At 32.0% G+C, this 25,662-nt stretch overlaps 2 protein-coding genes across 4 annotated transcripts; one reads left to right on the top strand and one right to left on the bottom strand.

Moving 5' to 3' along the window:
- The first annotated feature begins 5,098 nt into the window (after positions 1 to 5,098).
- On the top strand, positions 5,099 to 8,416 carry LOC136229562 (uncharacterized). Its single transcript, XM_066018433.1, has 4 exons — positions 5,099 to 5,884; positions 6,050 to 6,290; positions 7,665 to 7,782; positions 7,911 to 8,416. The coding sequence occupies exons 1-4, from the start codon at positions 5,277 to 5,279 to the stop codon at positions 8,000 to 8,002; spliced, it is 1,059 nt and encodes a 352-aa protein (XP_065874505.1). The 5' UTR covers positions 5,099 to 5,276; the 3' UTR covers positions 8,003 to 8,416.
- Positions 8,417 to 10,187: 1,771 nt separating this feature from the next.
- LOC136228622 (glycerophosphodiester phosphodiesterase GDPD1, chloroplastic-like) lies at positions 10,188 to 22,795 on the bottom strand. 3 transcript variants are annotated; one of them, XM_066017057.1, is made up of 8 exons: positions 22,574 to 22,795; positions 21,479 to 21,657; positions 18,370 to 18,429; positions 15,745 to 15,825; positions 14,228 to 14,428; positions 13,248 to 13,343; positions 11,729 to 11,925; positions 10,188 to 10,571 (listed from the first exon to the last, which is right to left on the bottom strand). In XM_066017057.1, exons 1-8 carry the CDS (start codon positions 22,650 to 22,652, stop codon positions 10,340 to 10,342), a joined length of 1,125 nt encoding a protein of 374 aa, XP_065873129.1. In that variant the 5' UTR covers positions 22,653 to 22,795; the 3' UTR covers positions 10,188 to 10,339. The 3 variants fall into 3 exon arrangements, with proteins under 3 accessions (XP_065873129.1, XP_065873130.1, XP_065873131.1); XM_066017058.1 differs by having other exon boundaries at positions 21,479 to 21,651; XM_066017059.1 differs by lacking the exon at positions 18,370 to 18,429.
- Positions 22,796 to 25,662: the final 2,867 nt, after the last annotated feature.

Genomic DNA, 25,662 nt, shown 5'->3' with positions numbered 1-25,662 from the left:
CACCTACGTTGGGCGCTTGCCCCACGTCGTTGGACGCTCACCCAACGGCCGTCGGGCGCGCGGGCCCAACGGACGTCAAGCGTGCGCCCTGCGCTGTCGGGCACGCGTCCAACTGTCGTTGGACGCGCGTCGGCTGCCGCTAGGCATTCGCACCCCGTCGCTGAGCACTCGCGAGCCGTCCACTCGACGACCGCGACTCCCATTAACTTCTTCCTTTTTTATTATATGTTTTTATTTTAAAACTTCCGGAACCAACCGCTTCGACCGTCTTGTTACAGGTTTTCGTCACAGGTCCTCCGACTCGGTGTCTACAGGAGCTCTCAGTAACTAAGGTATTAATTGATAATGGATCTTCAATGAACATTATTCCAATAACCACTTTAGCTAAGTTACCCATTCAAGCGCAAAAAGACACATACGAGATATATTGTGAAAAGTGAAAAACATAGCAAATTACTAAACATAATCAAAATTCGTTTTTGTGTAATTGTTAGAGTGAGTGAGAGAGAGAGAAAGAGAGAGATCAGTTCAATTCATTTTCAATCTGAAAATTTATAATCTTTCTATAGTTCCCAACCGATGTTTGTTGCTTTGGTTATAAGTAACAAAATGTGAAATATTGTGAGTGTTGAGCGAAGGAAGATACTTCATTCAAACTTACGCCTTTTTGTAAAAGGTTTGTTCTCTACATGTGAAAGAGATCGTTAGTGGATTAAAGCTCAATATAAGGTATCTTGAGGTCGAACCAGTATAAATCTGCTGAATATTTCTTTCTCTTCTATTGCCTTTTTACTTCTACTAAATTATATATGATCTGAACTTTATCTCACATTTCAACACTTAGAATATTCTTTAAACTGTGCATATTTTATATATAACTTGCTTTACATTCTTCAGAACCTCTAATAAAGAGTTATCCTCAAAATTAGGAATTGTCGGAAGCAGAAACAATCTAAGTAGACTGAATTGCTGATAAGCTCATTAGACTGAAATTGTCTCTGATATTGAAATTACCCTCTGTGCTACATTGACTTAAGTAAAAAGTTTTAAAGGCGTACAAGTATTCAATAGTTATATTTATTCACCCCCATTTAGAACTATTTCACCTTATTAGGGACCAACATCCTTCACCTGCCATTGTTCCACTCTTTTACAGTCTCTCATATTTCACTTTACGCTCATAAGTGTTTCTCTCTTTCACACAATCAGGCCTTTTATCACAGGCTTTGATACCAGATCTTAAAAGGAACTCGGAAAATAAAAGAGAAGCAAATGTAGACGGAATAGTCGATGGACTTTATTCAACTTAATCAGTATCTATTTATAACATTTACAAAACAAAAAAAGAGAAAAGTTACCAACCTACCATGTAGATAGCTAATAGATAAAAATTAAAAAACAATTAACAACAATACCTTTAGAATAGGACTTGGTAAGCTATTAACAACAATACCTCGAATCAATCTTTCTCGATCATAACTTATTTATTGGTTCTTTTCCCCCTTCACTTCATTTGCTTCACAGATTGTGAAATCTCGATCTCTCTGGTAACCTTTTTTTTTCTTTTTCTTTGATTTTTAGTGATCCGTACCACGAAAGAAATTATTTTAGATTGAGAATGGAAATGAACTGTAGTGAAGTGTACATGTTGAAAAGAAATGCCAAAATTATCCTTACAATTGGAATGGGTCCCATATGTAAGTTAAATATTTGGTCAAATTATACTGCGTTAACATTTTTAATAGTTAAATGGTTGTAACAGATTTTAGGTTAAGTTCGGATATTTTTATGTAAAAAAAAATGAAGTTTAGATAACATTAAACAAAATCAAGTTTATTTACCATTAGTATAATTTACATCATAAAAGAACAAAATGATTGGTAAAGCATGAAGAAATTGTGAAGCAATAATTTGAAGAGAAAGAGATAAGGAATATTATTAGGAATCAAAAGAAAGATTGAGAACAAGAAATCAAGGTATATTCTCCTTAAGATCCTCCAAAATAACAATGTATATTTAAATCTTAAATTAATAAGATAATTTTAAGATAAAAAAATTGTAATTTTTTTTTTATGAAAGTTTCACTCAAATTTAACCGTAACATTTTAAGAAAAATGCAGATTTAATCTTAATGTACGAAATTATGCAAATTTAATTCTAACGTTTCCAAACAGGTGTTTTACAAAAAATTTAGAAATAATGGTTTGACTGTTATTTAATTGTTACATCGGACCACCCAAACAAGTTTATCAATACAATAAAAGAGTTATATATATTTTTTTTGTTGGTTATTTGTACCTATATAAATAATACAGTAAAGATTTTAGACGCATTGACCAAAAAAACTATAATTAACTTACATGTAAAGACTTAGTCGTTAGCATTTTAATAGAATTTTGTAATTTTGTTAGCAATTGATTTTCGACAACGTAATGCTAAAATTGATTTTGTTTGGAAATGTTAGAATTAAATTTGCACAATTTCATACGTTAAAACTAAGCTGCATTTTTTTTAAAACGCTAATGTTAAATTTGATCTTTATCCCTAATTTTAAGATAAAAAATTGGGGATAAGGTGCAAAAATACCTTTGCATTTACATTTAGGATGAGTTTTACCGCTAACGTCTAAGACGAAACAATTTTACCCCTAATATTAATCACCAAAAGCAATTTTACTCCTAAGGTTGACAAATTAGGTCGATTTCAGACATCATTATAAAAAATATATATTTTGTTATTTATTCTGCCCCAATTGCATATACATTGTTTCTAAAAAAATCATATTTTTTTGTGTGATTTAATAATAGAATTAGAGATTAATATTTTTAAATCCGACGAAATATTTAAATTTTTTCTATCCAACTAATACAAAAATATAATATATTTATTTAATTTTTTCATATCTAATCATACGGTTGTAATTTGTTACTAATTAGTGATAAAATGACACACATATAAAACATACATAAAAGCGTAAATGACTGAAAAGATAATTTGATAAATTTTTCTTAAATTTATCAACGTTATGAATAAAATTACGGTTGGCAGATTAATTGTAAAGGTAAAATTGTACGAGTAAGTAAAATTGCTCTAGCACTATATTTTTCACCTTATCCACAATATTTTATAGTTTTTAAGACATTTATCCAATGGAAACGAATTTTAAGACAATTTCACTTAGATTAAAAGCTAATGCCACGTCAGTTTATGACCGTTACTCCACCATCACGTTTGACCAATCACCAGCGAACAACCACGACACTCGTAATATGACGACGTGGCAAAATTCTATTGGCTGATATTACACACGACTTACCAATTAAGAACACAAGAATGCCAACCAACTACCATAAACGTCTAGTGGAAAATATAATTAAAAATTAAAAAGAAAGAAATAAACAGAAATTAAAGGCAAAAAGCATTAGAAGCCCTTTGAGATTCTGATTTTAATGAATTCAGTACCTAATTTTTTTGTTTCAATATATTCGACTCTTGATGACTTTTCTTTTACTATATTATATTATTTGAAAATATATTTTTATAGATTAATAAAGAGATGAAGTATAAATTTCTTCCTATTATTTTTTAGAAAATACAATTTATTCATAAAATGTAACTTTTTTTTAACAAAATCAATTTTATTTTATTTAATAGAAATTTTGAATCATAATGGTATAATGTTATTTGACAGATTATAGGTAGTTGTATTACAAAGTTTTCTACAACTAATTTATATGTAATTTAAGTAAAATTATTAATTTTTTTTTTGAATCAAAAGAACAATGCATTAATGAGACAAATCATGACAAAATTGTAACAATGAATCAGAAACATAACTCAGTAATAAATTAAAAAAAGAAAGACAAGTGGATAAACGAGAAGACTGTGCTAACACATGTGCCATCCTATTCGCTTGCCGCCGTATCCATTTGATTGAGTAAGAGTCATTTGATGTTAGAATCGATCGTATTTGAATAATTCTATCACCAAATCCGAAATCATCAACAGAACTAGAATTTATTGCATCAATCACCTGTTTAGCATCAGATTCGAAAACCACATTCTTTGTTCCAACAGCTTCTAACAATTGCATAGCCTGTAATAGAGCTTCAGCCTCACATTCTCGAGTTGTCGGACAACATAACAGATCGACACATCTCCCTATTACAAACTGCATCTCTTACTGCTGCTCCCATCCCTGCACGACCATCAGCGTTAAAGCATGCAACATCAATACAACACGAGAGAAATTCTTCCGATGGTGGGTACCAAACCATGCAACCAGCTAATGATTATAAGTGACTTTTTTTTTTTGACCTTGTTTGGTAAAGAGTGTTTTGGGATAAAAAAGCGGTTTTGACCAACTTTAGAGGTTTGACCACTGAAACCGCTAATTGGAGTGTTTGGTGGGGAGAGGTTTGGGGGAGAGTTTTGGGATGAAAACGCTAATTTAGAAAAAGTTCTTAAAAGGAGCCTTTTCAATTAGCGTTTTACAATATTAAAATTAATGGACTTCTGTAACCCTAATAGATAGACTCTCTCTTCTCCTGCGCCAAAATTAATGCCCTTATTCGTCTTTTTGCATAAACCGCTATTATCAATCAGCTAATTTTTACCAAACAGGTCTACACAAACAGCTAATCAAATCAGCTAACAGCTAATGTAATCAGCTAACAGCTAATTCCCAAACAGGGCCTTTATTATTATAAGTGACTTTCTCGTTTGATAAATCAGCTAATGATTTAAATTAAAATATTAAATACATAAATAGGCTAATTAACTTAAAAATTGTTTATTTAATAAATTAAAATATTTAATTTAAATTTAAAATTAAAATTTATCAGCTAACATTTTTATATTCAATTAGTATTTATCAAAAATAATATGTTGAAATAAAAGATTAAGGGACCAATTCATCAAATTCAAAATGATTAGGTACCTCTTCAGATATTTGTTCCGAATAAAAAATATTATCTGGCACAGGTTTACGCATGGTGGCCCTCTCGGCTTACGTTAGCATCTTCCACTCTGTTGGTCAGAGGGAAAATGGAATTCAGTCCTTGAGACCCTAAACGCCACCAGATTCTGCCACGTGCCATAAATGTCTCTCCCGCCTCCCAAATCTATCCGTTAGCCCTAATTCCTCTTTCCCCCCTCCTCTCTCTCTCTCTCTGTCTCTCTCTTCATTTTCAATTCAAGGCGAGGAAGAGGAAGAGCAAAGAAAAAGATCAATAATTCGTGAAATTCCTCTTCAAATATAGGAAGATCAGTAAAAAATGGGTAAACTTCTTTGTGATTCAACAGCCGTTGCTGAAACGACATTTCAACCGTCATCGCCGGCTCTCCGGTGGCGGGATCCGGATGTGGCTTCTGCAGTTGAAGCCGTTGACCACCAGATTGTAACGACGACGACCACCACCGCGGCGGAAGCGGAAGCGGCGTGGGAGGACGTTATTGGGTTAGAAGACCAGCAGAGACGACATTTGCAGAAGCTACACGCGAAAGGCGTGTTGTGGAAGCATCCAGACGACGGTAACACCGAATCCCCGCCGAGATCGGTGGTTTTTAGGCTGTCTCACGGGGGAGAGGTGTCTTCCGACGGTAACTGCCTATTCACGGCGTCGCAGAGGGCGATGATGGCGCGTGAGATCGACGCGCGTGATCTGAGGAAGCGGACGGTGCGGCGGTTCGTCGAGGATTTTGGATCTGCGGTTGTGGAAGAACAAGAAGTGATAAATGACGCAATTAGACATATGTACTCGCCAGATCTGAGGAGTGGGTGGGGTATTCATGTGGTTCAAGAGGTCAAGTTCTTGGCCAAGAAGGAAGATCGTGTGGCTTTGGATTCCGCCATTGATGAGCTCGTTCAGCTCGGTATGCAAAGGTATATTTCTCAGATCTGTGCATTTTATTCAGAAATTAGGATCTTAATGTGCTTTCAGACGATAACAAATGGAGATTCTTAGATTGAAATCGCCAGTTTATTGCAGATTGATCCCGGTTTTTGTTATACCTGTGTTTGTTTATTATTTCCTTTTGTTATATGAAGAGAAATGGCGGCGGAGTCTATATATAAAGAGAGATGTATTCCGGTGAATGATGGATCAAGTTGGGCTAAATACATGTCCATCTCTGGTTCAACCGATGATGAATATGATATCATCACTTTGCAATATACAGAGGAGGGTTTATTATCTGTAGATGAAAATAGAGAAGGCCATGCTGCAGCTTTTGGAGATGATATAGCTATTGAATGCCTTGCAACAGAGTTCAAAAGAGAGATTTATGTGGTAAGGATATGAGTTTTTCTTCAATTTTTTGTGTTCTTTGGTTGTATTTTTCTGTTTGTTATCAATATTTGCTGATAATTTGAAACTGAAATATAATGTTCATTCTCAGAAGGGAATGATAACATCATATCATCATAGTTTGTAACAGGGGTTTCGAATCGCCTATCGTAGTTCGTTCTTTGGTTATTTTTCTGTTTGTTATCAATGTTTGCTGATAATTTGAAACTGAATTAGTTCATTCTCGGAAGGGAATGATAACATCATATCAATCATAGTTTGTAAAAGGGAATTGAATCGCCTATCATCATAGTTTGTTCTTTGGTTGTATTTTTCTGTTTGTTCTAAATGTTTGCTGATAATTTGAAACTGAATTAGTTCATTCTCAGAAGGGATTGATAACATCATATCATCATAGTTTGTATAATAGGGGGATCGAATCGCCTATCATAGTTTGTATAATAGGGGGATCGAATTGCCTATCTTCTGTTGATTGTGTTTGTGTGTTCTATTTCAGGAATTGGTTAGCTAATCAGTTTTATTGCCTATTTTCAGTTGCAGTTCTTTTGTTCTCCACTTGTGTAGTTTCTTCTTGTTTATGGGTCTTCTTTGTCAACACTCCGACTTAGTTTCTCACCTAAGTCGGAGTGTGAAAGTTGCTACTTCTGTTTACCTGGTATTGGGTTAAAATAAGAGCTAATATGATCAGGGGTGGAGGGAGGGGGGGAGTCCTGGAGGGTCCCCGTTGACACCCCCACACTCCAACTTAGGCGAGAAACAAAGAAAAATTAGAATTAGCGATGGTGATTTCTGTCAGTAAATGAAATGTTTCTGTTGGGAATTTCAGTCTATTCAGAATCTGTAACTAATTTGAAATGGGTCTTCTTTGTCAGCAAAATCTGCTAGATTTTGTATTGAGAATGCTTATGTCTTCATCAAAATGGCATGTGAAAGTTGCTACTTATGCTTACCTGGCTCTGGGTTAAAATAAGAGCTAATATGATCAGGGGTGCAGGGAGGGGGACTCATGGAGGGTCCCCGGTGACACCCCCACACTCCGACTTAGGCGAGAAACAAAGAAAAATTAGAATTAGCGATGGTAATTTCCGTCCCTAGATGAAACATTTCTGTTGGTAATTTCAGTCTATTCAGAATCTGTAACTGATTTGAAATCACAACTAAATTGGTGTCGGAAAAAACCCTCCCTGATGCTTAGTCCAAAAAAACAGCGATTAACACGTTTTTGTTCTAGCTCCGTCACTGTATATGATACTTTGATTTCCTTGAAAGTAATATGGTGCTATTTGACAGTATATACTTGTAGTTGGAATAATCAGAGTTTTTAATGGGATGAAACCGATGCTACCATTTCTGTAGGTTCAGGCACACGGATCTGATGCAATGGTGGATGAGGAAAATTGTGTTTTCTTTCTGCCACATCGTCCGAGAAGTGAAATTTGCGAGCTTCCGTTCTTTCTTTTCATGAAAGGAACAGGTAAGAACATAATTACTTATGCATATACATATATACATGTGTGTGTGGGTGTGTACGCGATACATTTTTGTTGAATGTGAGCTGCTCTAGATCGGCTCTGGAGTTATGTTCGTACTTGTTATGTGCAGGATGGTGCGGTGCTGGAGCGGATCACTACGAACCATTGATCGCCAATCCTTCTACAGTCATTTCCAATGAAAAGGTTGCTCTAGTTCTATGAGGGAATTAATTAGTCTTTGTAGTTTTCGAGGCTTAGAGATCGATCACTGATCCAACAAAAGTAGTTACAATTTTTTCCTTCACCCCTCCACCACAGACTATCCGACACCCCGATTTGGCTAGCCTGATTCTTTACTGATCATGTAGAATTGATCTTTACTAGCTTTGAGGTTCGCCCTTGCGCAACTTAGCAGTCTTGTAGCATTAGTTAGTAGTGGTTTTGCCCCGGCTTTTATGTTATTGTTGTTGAGCTTCTTTTCTTTTTCGTCTTTCTTCGGAGTCGGAGATTGCTCGTGCCGTTCTGTGTAAGCTTGGAATGGCACACCATTCTTGTTGTATTTTGAGCTGGATGGATGGATTCATCCATCTTATTATTCTATTCAATTTCAATGGTAAGAGCATAGAATTGGATTCATCTATTCTTATGCAACGGTAGATTCTTTTGTCTCCTAAACACAACCGGACGGATCTAAAGGGGTCGGGAGGAGGCTTGAGCGCCCATTGGTGGTCGCGGTAAACTCCATTGAATTCTGAATTTGTGATTCATCTAGATTATCCATTAATGGTGCCTTAAAGTGTAATGAATCGGTAGGCTTTTGTTCGTTTTTATTGTGTGGATCCGATTAATTGATTCGAGATTGATAACGAGTCTACACCATAAGATTTTAATTATCTAGAAACTATGGCATGGTTTTAAGGATTAGGACATGCTTGTGAACATTAGTTTCAGATAAAAATTTGAAGGTCTGTTTGGTTCAATTGATACTGTTGTTATTAGCTGATTAATTTTAAAGGTCTGTTCGCTATTGTTGTTAATTATAAACGTTTGGTAAAATTGTGATTAACTATTGTTGTTGTTAGTGTGTAAAATGGCATATAGACATGTTTTAAATTAATCAACAAATAAATTATAAATTATTAAAACAAAAATTGTAATGCATAAATTAATAAAAATAACATTTTCTATAAAAATAAAAATAACTAAATAAAAATTAAATTACAATTTATTGAACCGAGTAAAACTATGTTTTTTGAGGAGTAATGATATACATAAGAATAACATTTGTGACCACTGAAAATGTTTTAATAAAAAGAATTCAATTTTAGCTAACTTCTCAAAATAACCGATGACAACCTTAAAATGAAAATATTCAAAAATTAAAGTTGTTTAGAATGATCTTTACAATGAAACCACATTTTTTAGTTTTCAAAAATCACATTTTGTCGGAACTTTCTTTTTCTAAAAGTTCACTCTATTTCCTAATCAAACAATACCTAAATGATCTCAAAACTAAAATTTTCAAGAATTAAAGTTTCTTAGAATATCATTAACTCTTCGATCTTTTTATTTTAAGGTCGTCAATAGTTGTTTTGAGGCGTTGAGTGGCTAACGGTATTAAAAAATATAAAGTTAAGTGACAATACAGTTAAGAATTAAATTTCAATGATTACAATGTTAAAATGAGATGTTCAGTGGCCATGGACGTAATTTATCCTAAAAAAAAAAAAAAAGCTAAAAGTAGTTGTACAAAATCCAACCAATACCTTATTTTCTGCGTGAATTGTTAAATGCAATATTACTTTTAAAGTACATTTCGAGATAAAATAATTAAAATGTTTTTTTTTATGGATACATCATAAAAAAAATATTACTTTCGAATTGTTAAAAATATAAATTTCAAATGCGTAGGAAATTAACAACGTTTCATTTACAGAAATATTCACATGGATCTTAATGACCAAGTAAATTTGGTCATTTACCGTTAGATCTAGGGTTATTAAATTCTAATAAGCCTAGATTTAATGGTGAATGATCAAATACTGCATGGTCATTAAGGTTCATGTGATCAAAACTGGTAAGCTTTATGTTTTTTTTGAATCAAAGTAAATTTTATGTTTAAAGTTAATTTTTTAATAATCAAGGACTTAATGTGTATAATTATAATTGATCAAGAAATTAACGTGTCAAATTGAAAAATAAGAGATTTAATCAACAAAAATCGGAAACATCAAGGACCTCAAAATATTTTTTTCCTTCTTTTTTTTTATAAAACTATATCCATCCTCCATAGGAATGAAAATGAATTATCGTGTCATAATTGTATTGTATGATTTATATTCTTCATAAGATTATATATGATATAAATGCTAATCGTGTAAAATAGATTATATTCACAAATGATCTCTGAAAACCATATTATTCTGTCATATATTTAACAAACTTAGTCATCCACTTGCAAGTACATGAAGTAGTAATATGTTTTCAGAAACATAAATTACAAGAAACAATCTAAGTGTACATATGGAAGCAACAACAAAGCTCCCAAGACACAAGACACTATTGAGTAGCAACTGAACAAATCTGAGTGTCTGGTGAAATCTGGGTATCTGGTGAAATCTCAGCAGGTATGAAAGTTTCAAATCGTTCTTCATATAACATCCTTAGTAGTTCACCTATGTTTTCTGGGCCTTCGGAATTCGAAACAGCCGCTGTGATCTCCCGGACAAGGTCGACAATAACCCCTTCGATACCCATAAGTCGTTGAACAAATACAATCTCTGGCACATTGCTGCAAAATGTGCGATTAGGCTTGATTGCATTTGTGAAATTCGACTATGGAAAACTTGATTAATGAGTTTAAATGCATGATATTCAATTTTTCTGTTAACGTATATGTTGACTTGTTGATTTTACTGATGTGACACATTGAATTATTAATTTTATATTGATTTCATGATGATATTAGTCAATTTGTTTCTTTTACTAGCAGTGTAAAACACATGATTTCTTTTGTAAAGCAATATGTTACAATTTCCTATTTAAAAAAGTGCAAAATTCAATATAAAAACAAAATATTATTTTCCTAATTAAAAACTATACGCAAAATAATTAAATTTCACATATTTGATTTCAATAAAACAATTTCGACCAATTTGTATATAAACATTCATCGAAATATTAGTGTGACATATAAGACAGTTAACTATATACCAACTAAATGTCACACTACACGCGTTTGACTTTTATGGTTGGTATATGGAGACACATGGTAGCCACGTATTCACCACATCCTTATCCGACATAAGGCTTAAAAGACATATAATCAATTGTCGTTTGTGTCATGTTGATATTTCGTTAAGTTTTTGTATCAAAGTTGTCCGTAGTGATTTTTATTGAAATCAAATATTAAATCTATTAATTTATTAAAGGGTTAAATACACCATTAGTCATAGAACTTTCACAGTTATCTCAAAATGACCATTCAGTTTCAATTTATCTCAATAAAGTTACTCTCTTGACTTCTACAGTAAAAAGGCACCAGTAATATGATGTGGGTTCCACATCAGCACTAGTCAACTTTCACCATTAACCGAAACGACGCATGACTGCCACCTAACCGATATGTGTCGTTTCAGTCAGTTAAGTGACCGCCATGTGTCATCTAGATGACAGCTACATGTCGTTTCAGTCACCATTGAAAATTCACTACTGCTGTTTTGGCAATCACATCACTTTTCCGGTATATTTTTACTTCTGAAATCGTCGAAGTGACTTAATTGAAACAAATTTCAAAATTAAATGATTTTTTATCAAAACAACTTGAGGTAGAGCAATGATCCATTTAACCCATTTATTAAAAGAAAATGAAGTTCGATGAGTTTTTTTATTTCAAACTTCAGTGATCATCGATGCAATTACGAAATTAAAAACTATGGTAATACTCACTTCAATAGGCCATAAGTAATGAGAGAAAGGTTAGAGTGTTTGACAGTTGTAACTGATTCTGGATTTCTGAAGATTGCTTTAACTTCACATACTATTCCTTGCAGACCGCCTTCCAAACAGACCTTAATAGCTTCATCTATTGAATTCCTTCTTATATCACCATAAATTTCAGAACCCCCATTTGTTAGGAAGAACACCTGAATTTTCATAAACTTATTTCATCAGTCAAAAACTTCTTTTAATGATGATTTTTTTACAAAGAATAATGTTGTTTCTAAAGAAAAATTTGCAAGTCTGGTAAAAAAAACCCGGATTTAGACTTAATATATCATTATCTTGATTCTCGTGAATTTTCAAAGTGTTCTAATAGTTCACTGAACTTGCTTAAAATGTTTTGATCTCTATTTATAATAGTAAAAAGCATTTTAAGGTTCTGATCTTTAATTTTTTGGTGCATTAAGACACTTGTCTTTTATTTGGACATATTGAATCCCTAATCTTTTATTTTTTTGTCACATTAGATATTTACAACTAACTGATTTAACAAACAAGGGCTTAATGTGACAGAAAATAAAAAATCAGGAGCTCAATGTGTCCAAATAAAATACCAGAGACTTAATGCACCAAAAATGAAAGATCAAGGGCCTCAAGATGCTTGTTGCCAAACATAATCAATTAATTACTCAGTTGCAAAAAAAAAAAAAAACATGTGAAAGATGTGTTGCACGCTCTTTAGAATTTTATTGCATAATTCACAGAGTAGATTAAAACATGCTAAAAAAGAAGTTAATATTTGCCCAATTGTAAAATTTGTCAGCTCTAATATTAGAACTGTATACCCCTGATCTTGATCATTTTACTTTTTAAAAGCGAGTGCAACACATCTTCTGTATGTAACTGATTTTTTTTTTTTTTTTTTTTTGCAACCAAGTGATTAATTCATTACATTTTACACAAATTGAAAAATATTTCATGCAAGTTCACAAAGCTATTAAGACATTTGAAAGTTCACGGTCAATTTTTTGGACAAATTAAAAGGGCAAATAATGTGTTGAGCCCCGGATTTAATATTCATGTTTGAATTGTCAAAAAACGCAAAAAAAAAAAAAATTCAAAATATCAATTTTAAAACCCAAGGACCCGATAATTGTATTACGGGATGCAGTGACAGACGTTAATATCTGACATGCTGATTAACTTTTTCAATAAATGATAAGCACTGCAAGTTTTACTTTTTAAACCGGATTCCGATTTTGTACACATTTAGACAATCTAGACAGAAGCATTAGGTAAAAAAAACATTATTTTGAGAAAAATCGAGAAGTTCTCCAGTACTAGTGTACTGGTCCTTCCACTCAGATGATGTCATGTCACATCAACAGTTGAGATGACGTGGCATTATCAGAGTGATGAAACCAGTATTTATTGTAGAAATTTTAGGAAAAATCCCTAAAATGGTTTTCATAATCAGTGAAAGAAAAATAAAAGAAATTAGAATTAATGAAGTGATGGTAATTACAGGATATTTTCTCTGCAATTTTCTCATAAGAAGAGCTGCATCAGGTTGGAAGCTGGAGAAGATAATAGGTCTGTTCTTAGCATGTTCATATACTACCTGCAAATTTATGGAAGAAATTAAAACAAGTTCGTATTAAAATCCTATCTTAGGATGATTTTAATCTCTACAGTTTAGTCCTTTACAGAGGGATTAAACTGTTTAATAATTCAAATATTTTAGGGATTAAATTGTTTCATAAAACAAAAGTTAAAGACTAAACAATATATTATTAAAATACGAGAACTAAACAACGTGTTAGGTAAAACTAGTAAATTTATATAGTTGTTCTTTGGCTTAATACCTCCCCAGTCCCTTCAAGTTGGCCCAATACTGCAACTGATCTCCCGTACTTACACTTTTAGCAAGTAACTCCCCAACTTGCTTATTTCGAACAAATAACCCCTCAAATAGGTTATTTCAGGAGTTTTTTTTTGCCCTTTACTTAATGTATCACTAGATTGGTGAGATGTAGCAACCGATAATTTGAAATTTTTTATTTCTGATGTAATATTATGTTGAATATTTTTTTTGGATTTAGGGGTTATTTGTTCTAAATAAGCTAATTTGGGGAGTTGTTTGTTCCAATTGAGCAATTGGAGAGGTTATTTGCTCCAAATAAGCAAGTTGAGGGGGTTACTTGTTAAAAGTGTAAGTACGGGATCAGTTGCAGTATTGGACCAACTTGAGGGGGTTGGGAAGGTATTAAACTGTTTAAATTGTATATAATTAATTTTATAAAAATAATACTAGTAATAAAATTATATTATTATTTAGTGTATTTTTAATTAAAAATAAATAATCAAATTTATAACGATATAATATTTTAATTTAAATAATAACGTATCTATCTTTAATATTTTTATAATTAATAAACAATAGATTATTACTTATTTAATTTTTTACTTATTTAATTAAATTAGTGACATGTATCAAATAAATACCTTTAAAATTGCTTGAACAACGTGTTGGAATTTTTGGTTTGTATAGATGATATGATCGTCGAATTTTAATTCAATGTTGAAGCCTATCGAATCATCCACTTTTTCCAAAGCTTCTTGTAGAGTAGATAGAGGAGCATCTTCTTCTACTTTCCATTCGAAAATTCTTCCATCTTTTATCCTCCTAAATAAAGGTTTCCCCACCTGAATTTACGAGCAAAAATTTATCATTGTATATATAAAAGAAAAAAATATAAAAATACAAAAAAAAAAAAAAAACGTAAAACTGCTCAATTGTGGGAGAAACCTTTAAACCCATCTTACATTCAAACTAATCTCCGTTCGCATTGTAAAAGTCCAAAAGATATTTAAGTACTGGTTAAAGTGATAACTGTATATGAGAACGAGGTTTGAACCCTTAACCTCTCTTAATAATTTGCCACATTAGTAGACACAATTCGTAGAATTTTCTTAATTTGGTAAGAGCATAATACACCAACTCATCCCTCTAATTTAAACATATTCATGGGTCGTGATGTACTGGGCTCATCCCATGCCATGCCTAATCGAGTTTATACTAAATTATATTGGGGTCAACTTATATTATATTTTACAATTGTGCTCGGACCAGGTTGAGCCAAGGTAAGAAAACTAATTCCCAACCCAGCTCGCGCAATTAATATATGTTTATATTCAACAAATTAACCAAAATTAAAATTAAAATATAAATATAAAAAAATGCAACAAAATTTAGTTAATAATTCAATAAAATTCGACAAAAAATACTTTTATATAACCAAAAAATATTTAACAAAACAATAAAAATAAAATAAAGTAATAAATAAATATGTAGAATGTATATAATATAATAGCAGGCCGGAACAAGTTGGGATTGGGCTTTTGAGACATATCCCAAGCTCAACCTATTATTCTATGGGAAATTTACACAGAAATTCACTTTTGAAAACCTATTTACAACTATGTCAAATCATCATTTTGAATCAAATTAATAAAATTATTTTTAAAGATTAAAGTTTATAAATTAGGGGTCTAGAATATATTGTCAAGAGTTTGGATTTTATGAATTGAGGTTTAATCTTTTTAAATTAGGTGTAAAAGCATATTTTATTTGGTATATATAGAAAAAAATGGCATATTGATAATTAAGTTTGATGATATGATTTAATTGTAATTTTGTAGTCAATTATGATATTCATGTAAAAAGCCCCTATTCTATCAGTTTGAACATGTTTGGGCCGGTCCAGACCAATTCTTAAATATATATGTCCAAGCTCAGCCCATAAAAAACGAGCCGGACGGGCTCATGAATAGGTGTGTAAACTGGTCGCGCCAAGCTTGAATCTAGATAGACTCAATATTAGCTCGTTAATATCTCGAATCGAACCCTTTTAAACCGAGTTTTGATCAAAACTAACCGAGAGCCAGCCGAATTCGAATATTAATATAATTATAAATATGCAAATGCCATAAAAAAAAATTAAGAGTATTGGAGTAATTACATTTCCTGGCTCCTTTTGAGGTCCATATGACAGAAATTCAGCCAAAGTGAGGTCTGTAGTTCTTTTCTCAATTATCACTCCCTGTTATAAATAACCAACAATATAACTTTTATTAATCAACAACTATATAATGGAAAAGTTATAAGAAAAAAATTCAATGATTTCATGATTTAACACTTTAAAAATTATAAAGTTTTTGCGATACGTCAGAAATTAATATAAAAAGCTATTTTTTGGATCTTAATTATTAATTTAAATTTTTGATTTAAACTGTTACTTGACATGGTATCAGAGTATGTTAATAGTTTGAATCCCGACAGCCCCATTATTTTGATGAAACTAAAAACATATGGTGAGATGGGCTCATATGGACATTGTGTTGTGCGCGCTTCAAGTCCAGAAGTGGGCATTCGCACAAAAGGGTGTGAGATATTAATATAAAAAAGTTATTCTTAGATCTTGACTATCAGCTTAAACTTTTGGTTCAAATGATTTCTCAATGAAAAGATATTTTTTTTTCTGCCTTTATAACTTCTTATATTTTTTTAGTGCCGTCCCCTTGTTCATCAAATTCATCTATCAGTCTCTTCCAAAGTAACACAATGTTGTCGTTCTTCACTAGACAATTTGTTTCATCGTTCTCTTAGTTGGATTTTCTTCTCTTTCAGGTTGATGATATTTATTTGAGGAAGAAAGAAAATTTTCTTCATACTTCCTCCTCCCTCCTCTCACTGTTGTGTATTCTTTGTTTTTTTTCTTTATTCGTTAAGTTTTTTTTGAAATGTTGTTCGTTAAGTTTATTTTAGTTAGATTTCATATATTTTATTGGATCTTTTAATCTGTTTGAACTGCATCTGTTGTTTATTATCTTTTCATTTGTACATTTTCTGATTTAGCAAGAGCAGAAATGATAAATCTTATCCGTATATCCCTAGATCTACCTGGTTGCAAAGAAATGACTTGGATCCGGAAGTTTGGAAGAGTTTAAGGGGTGTATGTTTACTTCATTTCCCCTCATATTTGTCTTTTCATTTTAAAAATGAGAGTTTTAAGTGTTTGGTTAGAGAACTATTGTTTGCCTTTTATACATGAAAAGTACGCTTTTTCAGAAGCAGAGAATCCCTACTTTTCTAACAGCAAACAACAAACGACATGTGAACCAAATGAGCCCTAAATGATAAAGCGATGTCTTTAATAATGAATACACTTTCCGGTCACCCCTTCCGATCACCTGAATTAATAATAAACAGTCAAAAAGATGTCGAATTCCGGCATCCCCTCTCCGATGCTAAAGTCAACAAGATACTTGAAAGTACAAAACAACTTGAAAGCAAGCGACGGAAGACTATAAGTAGTAATGACCTACATGGAGTTTAGATTCCAATGCTATTTATAAACAATCATATACCTGAAATGTTATGTGTCTTACATATGTCAGCTCCGGATTGGCCTTGACAATAAGTTACACACGTGTCAGCTCATGATTGGCTTTAGACTCTTTCTCTTTATATCTTTTCGTAATGTACAACTTGATTTAGGGACTTGGAGTGTGTTTTTTGGGATCCGGAACAACCATTGGTCCACGTGTCCTTTTAAACACCTTCCTGAAGAAGTTTTCATGTGAGCTAACTTTCGTGAACCTTTTTTACATGGGCTTTTAACTCAGGTCCATATGTTAGATTCGATTGGGCTTTTGTTCGAGCTCATTCACTTCATACTATATTAGATGTCCTCCCCTTTAAACTTTGAAAAAGCTTTTTTAGAGCTTGTTTTCCTGATATAATGATGTCAATGCTGATTTGTCCATCTGACAAAGTGACATCTCTTCATCTTATCACACGATCCGTCTTTCTAACTTTTCATCATTACTATCTTAAGCCTTGGAAGAAACAATAAGGTTTAAGATAATAATGACGAAACTCTTCATTACTCCCACTTGATTATAAATTGAAGGAGAAACTATCCCAAGGTTCTTTTCTACCTCACCACTCCTACGTTCGCAACCTAACTTGTAAGTTTTTCTCCTACATTGCTCTTCTCTTTTATTTCTTTTCTTAAATGGCTCCCAAACCTCTAAAAGCTACTTCCAAAAAGATCCGGTTGTCAACCATTACTCAACCTTCTTCTTCACCCCCGAAAAAACTGCAAAAATTCAAAAAGTAAATTTGAAGATTCCTGCTCAGCCTTCCACCATAACTCATGAGCTTGTTAGAAAAGCTGAAGAACAGTATTCTTGGCTACAAAGAATGACTACCACTCTTCTCCGAGAAGATGAACAAGCTAATTTACCCCGTCTCTAAAATTGGGTATTTTTACCCAATATTTAGATTATGAATTATGAGAAGACTATGATTAGTAAATTTAGAGTGTCGAGAAGTATATGTTTCATCTGTTGTTTATGTTAGTCGTAGATTTAGTGTCTTATTTTGCTTTTTGTAGTTTTTCTCTTACTTATGTGAATCCTGTATTAAGTATAACATGTATTTATATAAGGTTTTATTTCTTACTTTTCATATTCTACTTGCATTTTTTTTTATCCAATGAAATTGAAATAAGCATTTTCATAAAATAAAATTATATTTTTAATAATATTATCTAAAATAAATAAAAGGGAAAAAGAGATACCTTTTGTTGAGTGAGGATGAAGTTGTCATGGTAAATGATTGGACAATCATCTTTGGTCACCTACAACAAATTTTGTTTTTGTTTACTTTTCCTTCTAATGGAAACCATCTACATACAATTTACAACACCACAAGTCAATTTCTTAATCAATATTTTCAATTTAATTAGTAAGATTTTTAATCAAATGCTAATTTTTAACCATAATAAAGGAGGTTCTTAGTATTTAATAGAGTAAAAAAAAACTCTCATACCATATATTAAAAAATCATTTGATTCAAAAGTTTAATCTAATAGATAAAGTATAGTAGAAGTATTTATATTATATTTAGACCTTTTTATGGGTCGAGATTGAACCTAACGGATATATTTTTAATATCGATAGTTAAGAATAATTTTATTCTTAATGTTTAAAATGATATAATTTTTTCTCTTAATATTAGCAGTCAAGAGTAATTTTACCTCCAAATTAAGTTAATTTTAGACATCATTAAAAAATGCACTATACACTGTATTCTACATCAATTGATTCTAAAAGAAAGATTTTGCTTTTTTTTAATAATAGAATTGTAAATTAATTTTTATTTCATAAAATATTTCAATTTTTATTTGTTTGGTCCAGCTTGTATATAAGTTTTTTTTTCATGTTATATTTATAATATGTTATTAGTGAATGATAGTCAAAGTGCATTGGATAAACTTATCTAAACTCGATTTAGTGAACATGAACCTTATCGGACCGTAGACCTGTCCATGGATCGGACTGGATCGGGCTCGGATCGGATCTGTCGGGTTTTTAGGTAAAAATGCTCGGTCCAAGCCCAGCCTAACCCACTATTAATTTAAGCTAGGTCCGAGCTCAAAAATCAAATCCCAAGCCCAACCTATATAAAACCCACCTAATTATAAATATAAAATTATTAATTATAAAAAATAAATATTATACTTAAAAATAAATATTTAATATATAAATATATATATTAATTAATTAATATTAATAGACGGGCTGGATCGGCCCATGTTATTTTTATTAATCCCAAACCCGTCCAAAAATAGGCGGGCTTTAGCGGACCTAGATCAGATTGGACTTATGAACAATTTTTATTGTCCAAAGTACACGAGCCGGATGGGTATCTGGGCCCGTGGACAGGTCTACCGGATCTAATTTTTTTCTCTTAAACAATGTCTGGAATTCAATTATTATGTAACGTAATATTTGCTTGAAAAAAATTGTATATTTTTATAGTGTCCCAATATTCACTCGAATTTAGAAATTAAATAACAAATTTAAGTGGATGCAATAATATAAAAGTGTCAGAACTAAAAATATGAATGGGGCAGCTAAAATAATTATGGGCTTTAGAGTACTACTATAGATGCTCCAACGTGTCAAGTTTTCATTTGATTCAATTTTTATTTTATTTTATTTAGGTAAAAGGTTCAGCAATAATCTAGAAATGCGAATAAAAGCATATGAACCCATTATATGTATAAGAAAAAGAATAATAAAAAATGGCTAAAAAAATAATAAAAAAGAAAACTATATAGTATAATGATTAAAAAAAAACTATATAGTATAATATTCAATCTTGACACGTGTCACCCATTAGAAGTTTCTCAACCCTTTCTTAAATGAATTTTGCAAATAAATATAAATTCATGAATGGAATTAATCTAGAAGATAAATTCAGGCAAGATAAATAAAAATAGAAAAAGCATAACATAAGACTCTAAAATAATAATAATAATAATATTTATAAATGTCACGTAGACCCTTACGTGTGCATCTATTCAAAAGCCAACCAAACCACAAAAGAAAAAAGAAAATCTTAACATCATTATGCACTACAACCAAACCAAATACCACTAAAAAAAAAAGCAAAAATGTTTTTTTTAATATTCTGTTGCAATACCATATAAATATTGTTGTTTTCGTTCAAATTCAACATCTTGAGGCTCACATTTAAAATGTATTTGTATGTATTAATAAACCTCAGTCATTCTATCTTCATTTTCGTATGTGATTCAATTCATTCATATTCCCATCGCTATTTTTAGGATCGTTTCTTGCTCAGACCTTCTATTCCGACTTCATCCACTCTGAACCTGGTCGTTACAGATCCACCAGCTTATGTCTGGTTCGTCCCCGAACTACACATCGTATGTCGAACCAGGCGGAAGCTGGTGGGCCTGTAACGACCCGATCTGGAATGGATGGTGCCGGAGTCGAAGGCTTGAGCAAGAAGCGACTCTAAAGGATAACGATGAGGATAAAAATGGACTGAATCCCACATCAGAAATTGAGAGGGAGGACCAGAGCTTATTACTAAGATGTGAATCCAATACATGTAGATGCGTTTTAAAGTCGTGAGGTCTAATGTGTTGGATTTGGGTCAGAACAGATAATATCTATATGGTATTGGGTCAGAATGTTACATTTTTAATATGTGTAATGTGATTTTAAAAAAACTGTAAGAACTCTAGTTATATAAAAAAAAAAACTGTAAGAACCTAAATTTAAGCCCTGTTTGGTAAATAGCGTTTTGGGATAAAAATAGCGGTTTTGACCAACTTTAGCGGTTTGACCACTGAAACCGCTGATTGGAGTGTTTGGTGGAGAGAGGTTTCGGAGAGAGTTTTGGGATGAAAACGCTAATTTAGAAAAAGCTCATTTTCAATTAACGTTTTGCAATATTAAAATTAAGGAATTCTTTAACCCTAATAGATAGACTCCTCCTCCAATATTAAAAAAAGAAATGCCCTTATTCGTCTTTTTTCACAAACCACTATTATCAATCAGCTAATTTTTACCAAACAGGTCTACACAAACAGCTAGTCAAATCAGCCAATGTAATCAGCTAACAGCTAATTCCCAAACAGAGCCTTAAACCGTAAGAAAATATAGTTTCAAAAATAGTATTTTCTCATAACAAATAACAAATCGTAACAGTAAACAACACACAATAACAGAAAACATGACACCCTAAATTAAGAGAGAGAAAGACGTGGCAACATGAAAAAGTCCTTAAATTTAGTCCTACGTGAGATTTTTTGGTGAATTCAACAATTTAATTTAATATTTAAATATAAAAATGAAATAAAATATTATTACCTGAACATCAAATTCAATGAAATCCAGAGGAAATTGAGCTGCAGAATTGAAGGAAAAAATAGAATTCTCTTTGATTAATTTCATTCTGGGATCAGAAGATTGCAACATGTTCATTCCACTCCCTCTATGTCCCATCACCACAAATTTTCCCAATTTCAATTCTCCATTTTCATCTTCACCTTCCATTTTTAATTCAATTTCATCAATTATTAACACACAAAAAAAAAAAAAAATTTAAATTTTGATAAAACAAGAAAAAAAACGACAATTTTGCATCGAGAAGGCTCAATTTTACGCTCATCGTACAAAACGACTTAATTTTTCCCTAGTGATATAAATACTAGCTCAATTTTCCCATTTTTCACGGAATTATGTCACTATATTCATCGATAAGAGGAAAGTTAAATTAAATTTTATATCACAGAGTAAAATTGAATTAGATTTCCTACCATTAAAAAAGTCGTGAATAAAATAAAAAATAAAACGTCAATATTTTTTGCATAGACAAGGCTCGATTTTACGTTCATTGTACAAAACAACTTAATTTTGTCTCAATGATATAAATTTTATTTAAATTTTCCTATTCTTCATGGAATTTTGTTACTATTTTCGTCTATATTTACTCAGAAAGGAGAAAAATTCACGAGAGTAAAATTAAACTAAATTCACGAGAAAAAATTAAACTAATTTTTAAATTACAATAGTAAAATTGAGCTGAACTTTCTACCATTAGAACAAAAGTCTACAATAACGGAAAATTGACCTTTTCCGATACTTTTAGGGGTAAATTAACCCGTATTTCTAGAAAAAGTAAGAAGATAAAAGGTCAAATTTTCATCAGCAAAGTTTTGAAGAAATTCAATTTTACATTCATCGTACAAAACAGCTTAATCTTTCCTGTTCCAGTGAATTCTATCATCAAATTTCAAAGAAAAATTAAACTAAATTTTACATTACGAATGTAAAATTGAGCTAAATTTTTTACCATGAGAGCAAAATTTACGATAAAAGCGAAATTGATCTTTCCCGATAATTTTAGAGACAAATTTAACCCGAATTTCAAAAAAAAAAAAAAAACAAAAATTTAAAACAAACCTGAAAGATTACAAAGGGCTGATGCTGCATTTTCTTCAACTTGATCAAGAATTTTCACCTCTGAAACATGAACAGCCATTTTTTTTATAAATTTAATATATATAATATATTTTTAAAAATTTAGGAAGATGTATATGGAGAATTAATAAGACTTCAATTGAAAATAATAATTGAAGCCTTTTCTCTATTTATTTTTTTTTATTTTTTTATTTTTTTTTTCAAGAACAGTCTGCAAGTTGAGCAAAATGGGAGAGATAATGGTATTTATAGAGGAATTAAATTTATTTTTTATTTATTTATATTTGAGGGGGAAAATATGACAGCATATTCCTAGTTTATGGAATAGAAGTCTCGAGAAAGATGGGGTATTATATTCCATTTAAAGATAATTAACTTTGGATTAGGATTTACTTTCGGCATTAATTAAGTATTTTCAGAAAATTCCGGTTTTTTTAATATATCTTAAAGATTAAGATAAATAAATAAATACTTTGAGGAGATAATATACATTTTTCCATTAATTTATTGTTTTTTTAACAATGGGTTAGGTAGAGCAAAAGAAAAAGAAGAAAGGAAAAACTTGATTAGTGTGGAAACCATACGGTGCCATGCAGGGGCGAATTCAGGATTTATCCCCCGTGAAGGTAAACAATACGACTAAAATAATTTTTATCCAAAAAATAATAATTATAAAAAGTCAGGGATCAAAGCTTAAGTTCAAGTAAAATAGTAGCAGAAATATCAAATCAAAATTCAAGTAGAAGCAAAAAAATACCAAAGCAGAGAGACAAAGATCGGAGATGGAGTGCTGGACCAACGATCCAATTACGGAGGGATTGGCTGTCACTTTTGATTTAATCTTACTTAGGATTAGAGATTTCAATTTAGGCTTAAGAAGAAAGAGGAATTGAGGAAGGAGAACTAAAAAGATTAAAGAGAGTAAGAGAGACCGATGATTTGTTTTAGGACCTATTTAGTTTTACATTTAAATATTTACTTTTTATTATTTTTATTTTTATTGTAAATAAAACGACATAGTTCTAATTAAATAAAACGACGTTGTTTTGCTTTAAAACAGAATTAAAAAAATAAAAATATAATATTAAATTTAAAACCATTATTCATCCTCAATTATAAAACTAGTAAACCCTAAACCTCCATTAATGAAGGGGGAAAAAGCTCTAAAACTTCAAAATTAATACATGGATTTAAAAAAAATACAAATGTCAGTGGGGACAATTGCCCCCATGCTGGACTCCCCCCCTGGTGCCATGAGATTTTGGAGGTCTGTAGATGAATCACTACACTCGTGATGACCCAATGATAAAGTTTTTGTAAAGTTCGTTATCCGATCAGTTATCTGATTATTCTTTTGGAAGGTATGCTCCACTCTGACATTTCAGTTTTTCTTCAATAAGTTTTTATGCCCTTCAACAATCTAATGATACTGATGCGAAGATCGCTGAGAGTCAAAGACAAATTTGACCAGCATTTGAGAATCCAACTCCACAATCACTTGGGAAGCCCCAAGTTCCAGGCTAAAGCTAACCCATAATAGACCCCAAAACCCAATAAGAAATGTGAAACAAATGCTGAGGTTGCAAGCAACCCCTCATAACTAGAGTCCATTTTTATCACGGATTTGACCACCTGCAGAGGCAAATTCCGAGTTCCCTTTACTAGGACCATCACAATTCACCTTGATCCATCCAATATCCGGAGGCTTCCAATCAACCAATATCTCCTGAAAGCAACCAGGATGCTCCCGCTTTGTGAACAATAAGCTTTCTCAAATTACATAGCTTGGGACACAAGAAAGTAGATCTTATTATACATGTTATTAGACTTAGTATTTCAATATTCCAAATTTAACCTACACCAAATCCACAACAAAGCGTTGCAAATAACATCGACCAATTAATGGAATTCTAGTGATAAGCAAATCTCATATTCGATGGGAGCAAACCCGAAAGATCTACTAAAAAAAATTTCCCTCGTCAACCAATAGTTTGAACGAATTCCACACTACACAAGCCATAAAAGCAACCATGAAGAAGGTGGAGCATAGTCTTCGACGTCGAACAAGACGAACAATGGTCATTGGAACAAAGATGACAGTTAACACGGTTCGTGTTCGTTAGGAGCTTATCGTGCAGAACTGTCAACATAAAATAACGAATGCACTAAGAAACTCTCAACTTCCAAATAGAATTCCAATCCAAGCTTAACATTGAACAAGTCCTAGAGGCATACTTAGCACAATAAGTCATAGGCGGACATGACATTAAACTTCCTCGATAAAGACGTGCTCTAAAACCAGCCATCCTTCATGTTCATCATTCAAAATCACATGGAAAGCAAGCTTAAAAACGTAATGGGGAAGTAGAGAAATTAGGCGAACTAGTCCCAACCATTAGCATTACGCTAATAAAAAGAAACAAAATTATTATCAGGACCCCAGAGTGCACTACATCAAGCAATTGAATGTTAAAAGCACCAAAATATCGCCCTAAATCAGATGTACAATCGATATCTAACTCCAAATAGATAGAATCATGATCCTTAATAGAAGTATTATCAGAAAAGAAGACATAAGACTTGGAAAGACTAACCACTAACAAAATTGAGATAGCACATTTTAAATAACGTGATATTGGTAAGAAAAGACTCAGACATTACAACAATATCATCAGCAAAATAGGTGTAAGAAAGAGTCGGCCCCAACCGAGAAACTTTAAAAGGCTTCCAAGAATGACCAAAAATATCATCGTAGGTTAAATGACTCAGTCACTCTAAACAAAGCATAAAAAAACAAGGGAAAAGAGGGTCGCCTTGCCGAAGACCTTGAGACGGAGAAAAACCTTGAGTCTTTTCCCCATTCAAAAAAACATTCATCAGAGATAAGGAAATACAAGCAGGAATGAGATTAATTAACATAGCAGGTAAGTGAGCTCAATTAGAGTGTCGTGAAGGAAATTACAACTAATATAATCATAAGCCTTCTCCAAATCTAACTTTGAAACCATACACCCCTTCCTATCTTGCCGTCTTTTTAGAGAGAAGATAACTTCTTGAAGAAGGATAATATT

This window comes from Euphorbia lathyris, chromosome 5, assembly GCF_963576675.1.
Source record: "Euphorbia lathyris chromosome 5, ddEupLath1.1, whole genome shotgun sequence".
Taxonomy (NCBI): Eukaryota; Viridiplantae; Streptophyta; class Magnoliopsida; order Malpighiales; family Euphorbiaceae; genus Euphorbia; species Euphorbia lathyris.
Note: the sequence above shows the minus strand (reverse complement) of the source record. Positions and strands in the feature narration are given on the sequence as shown.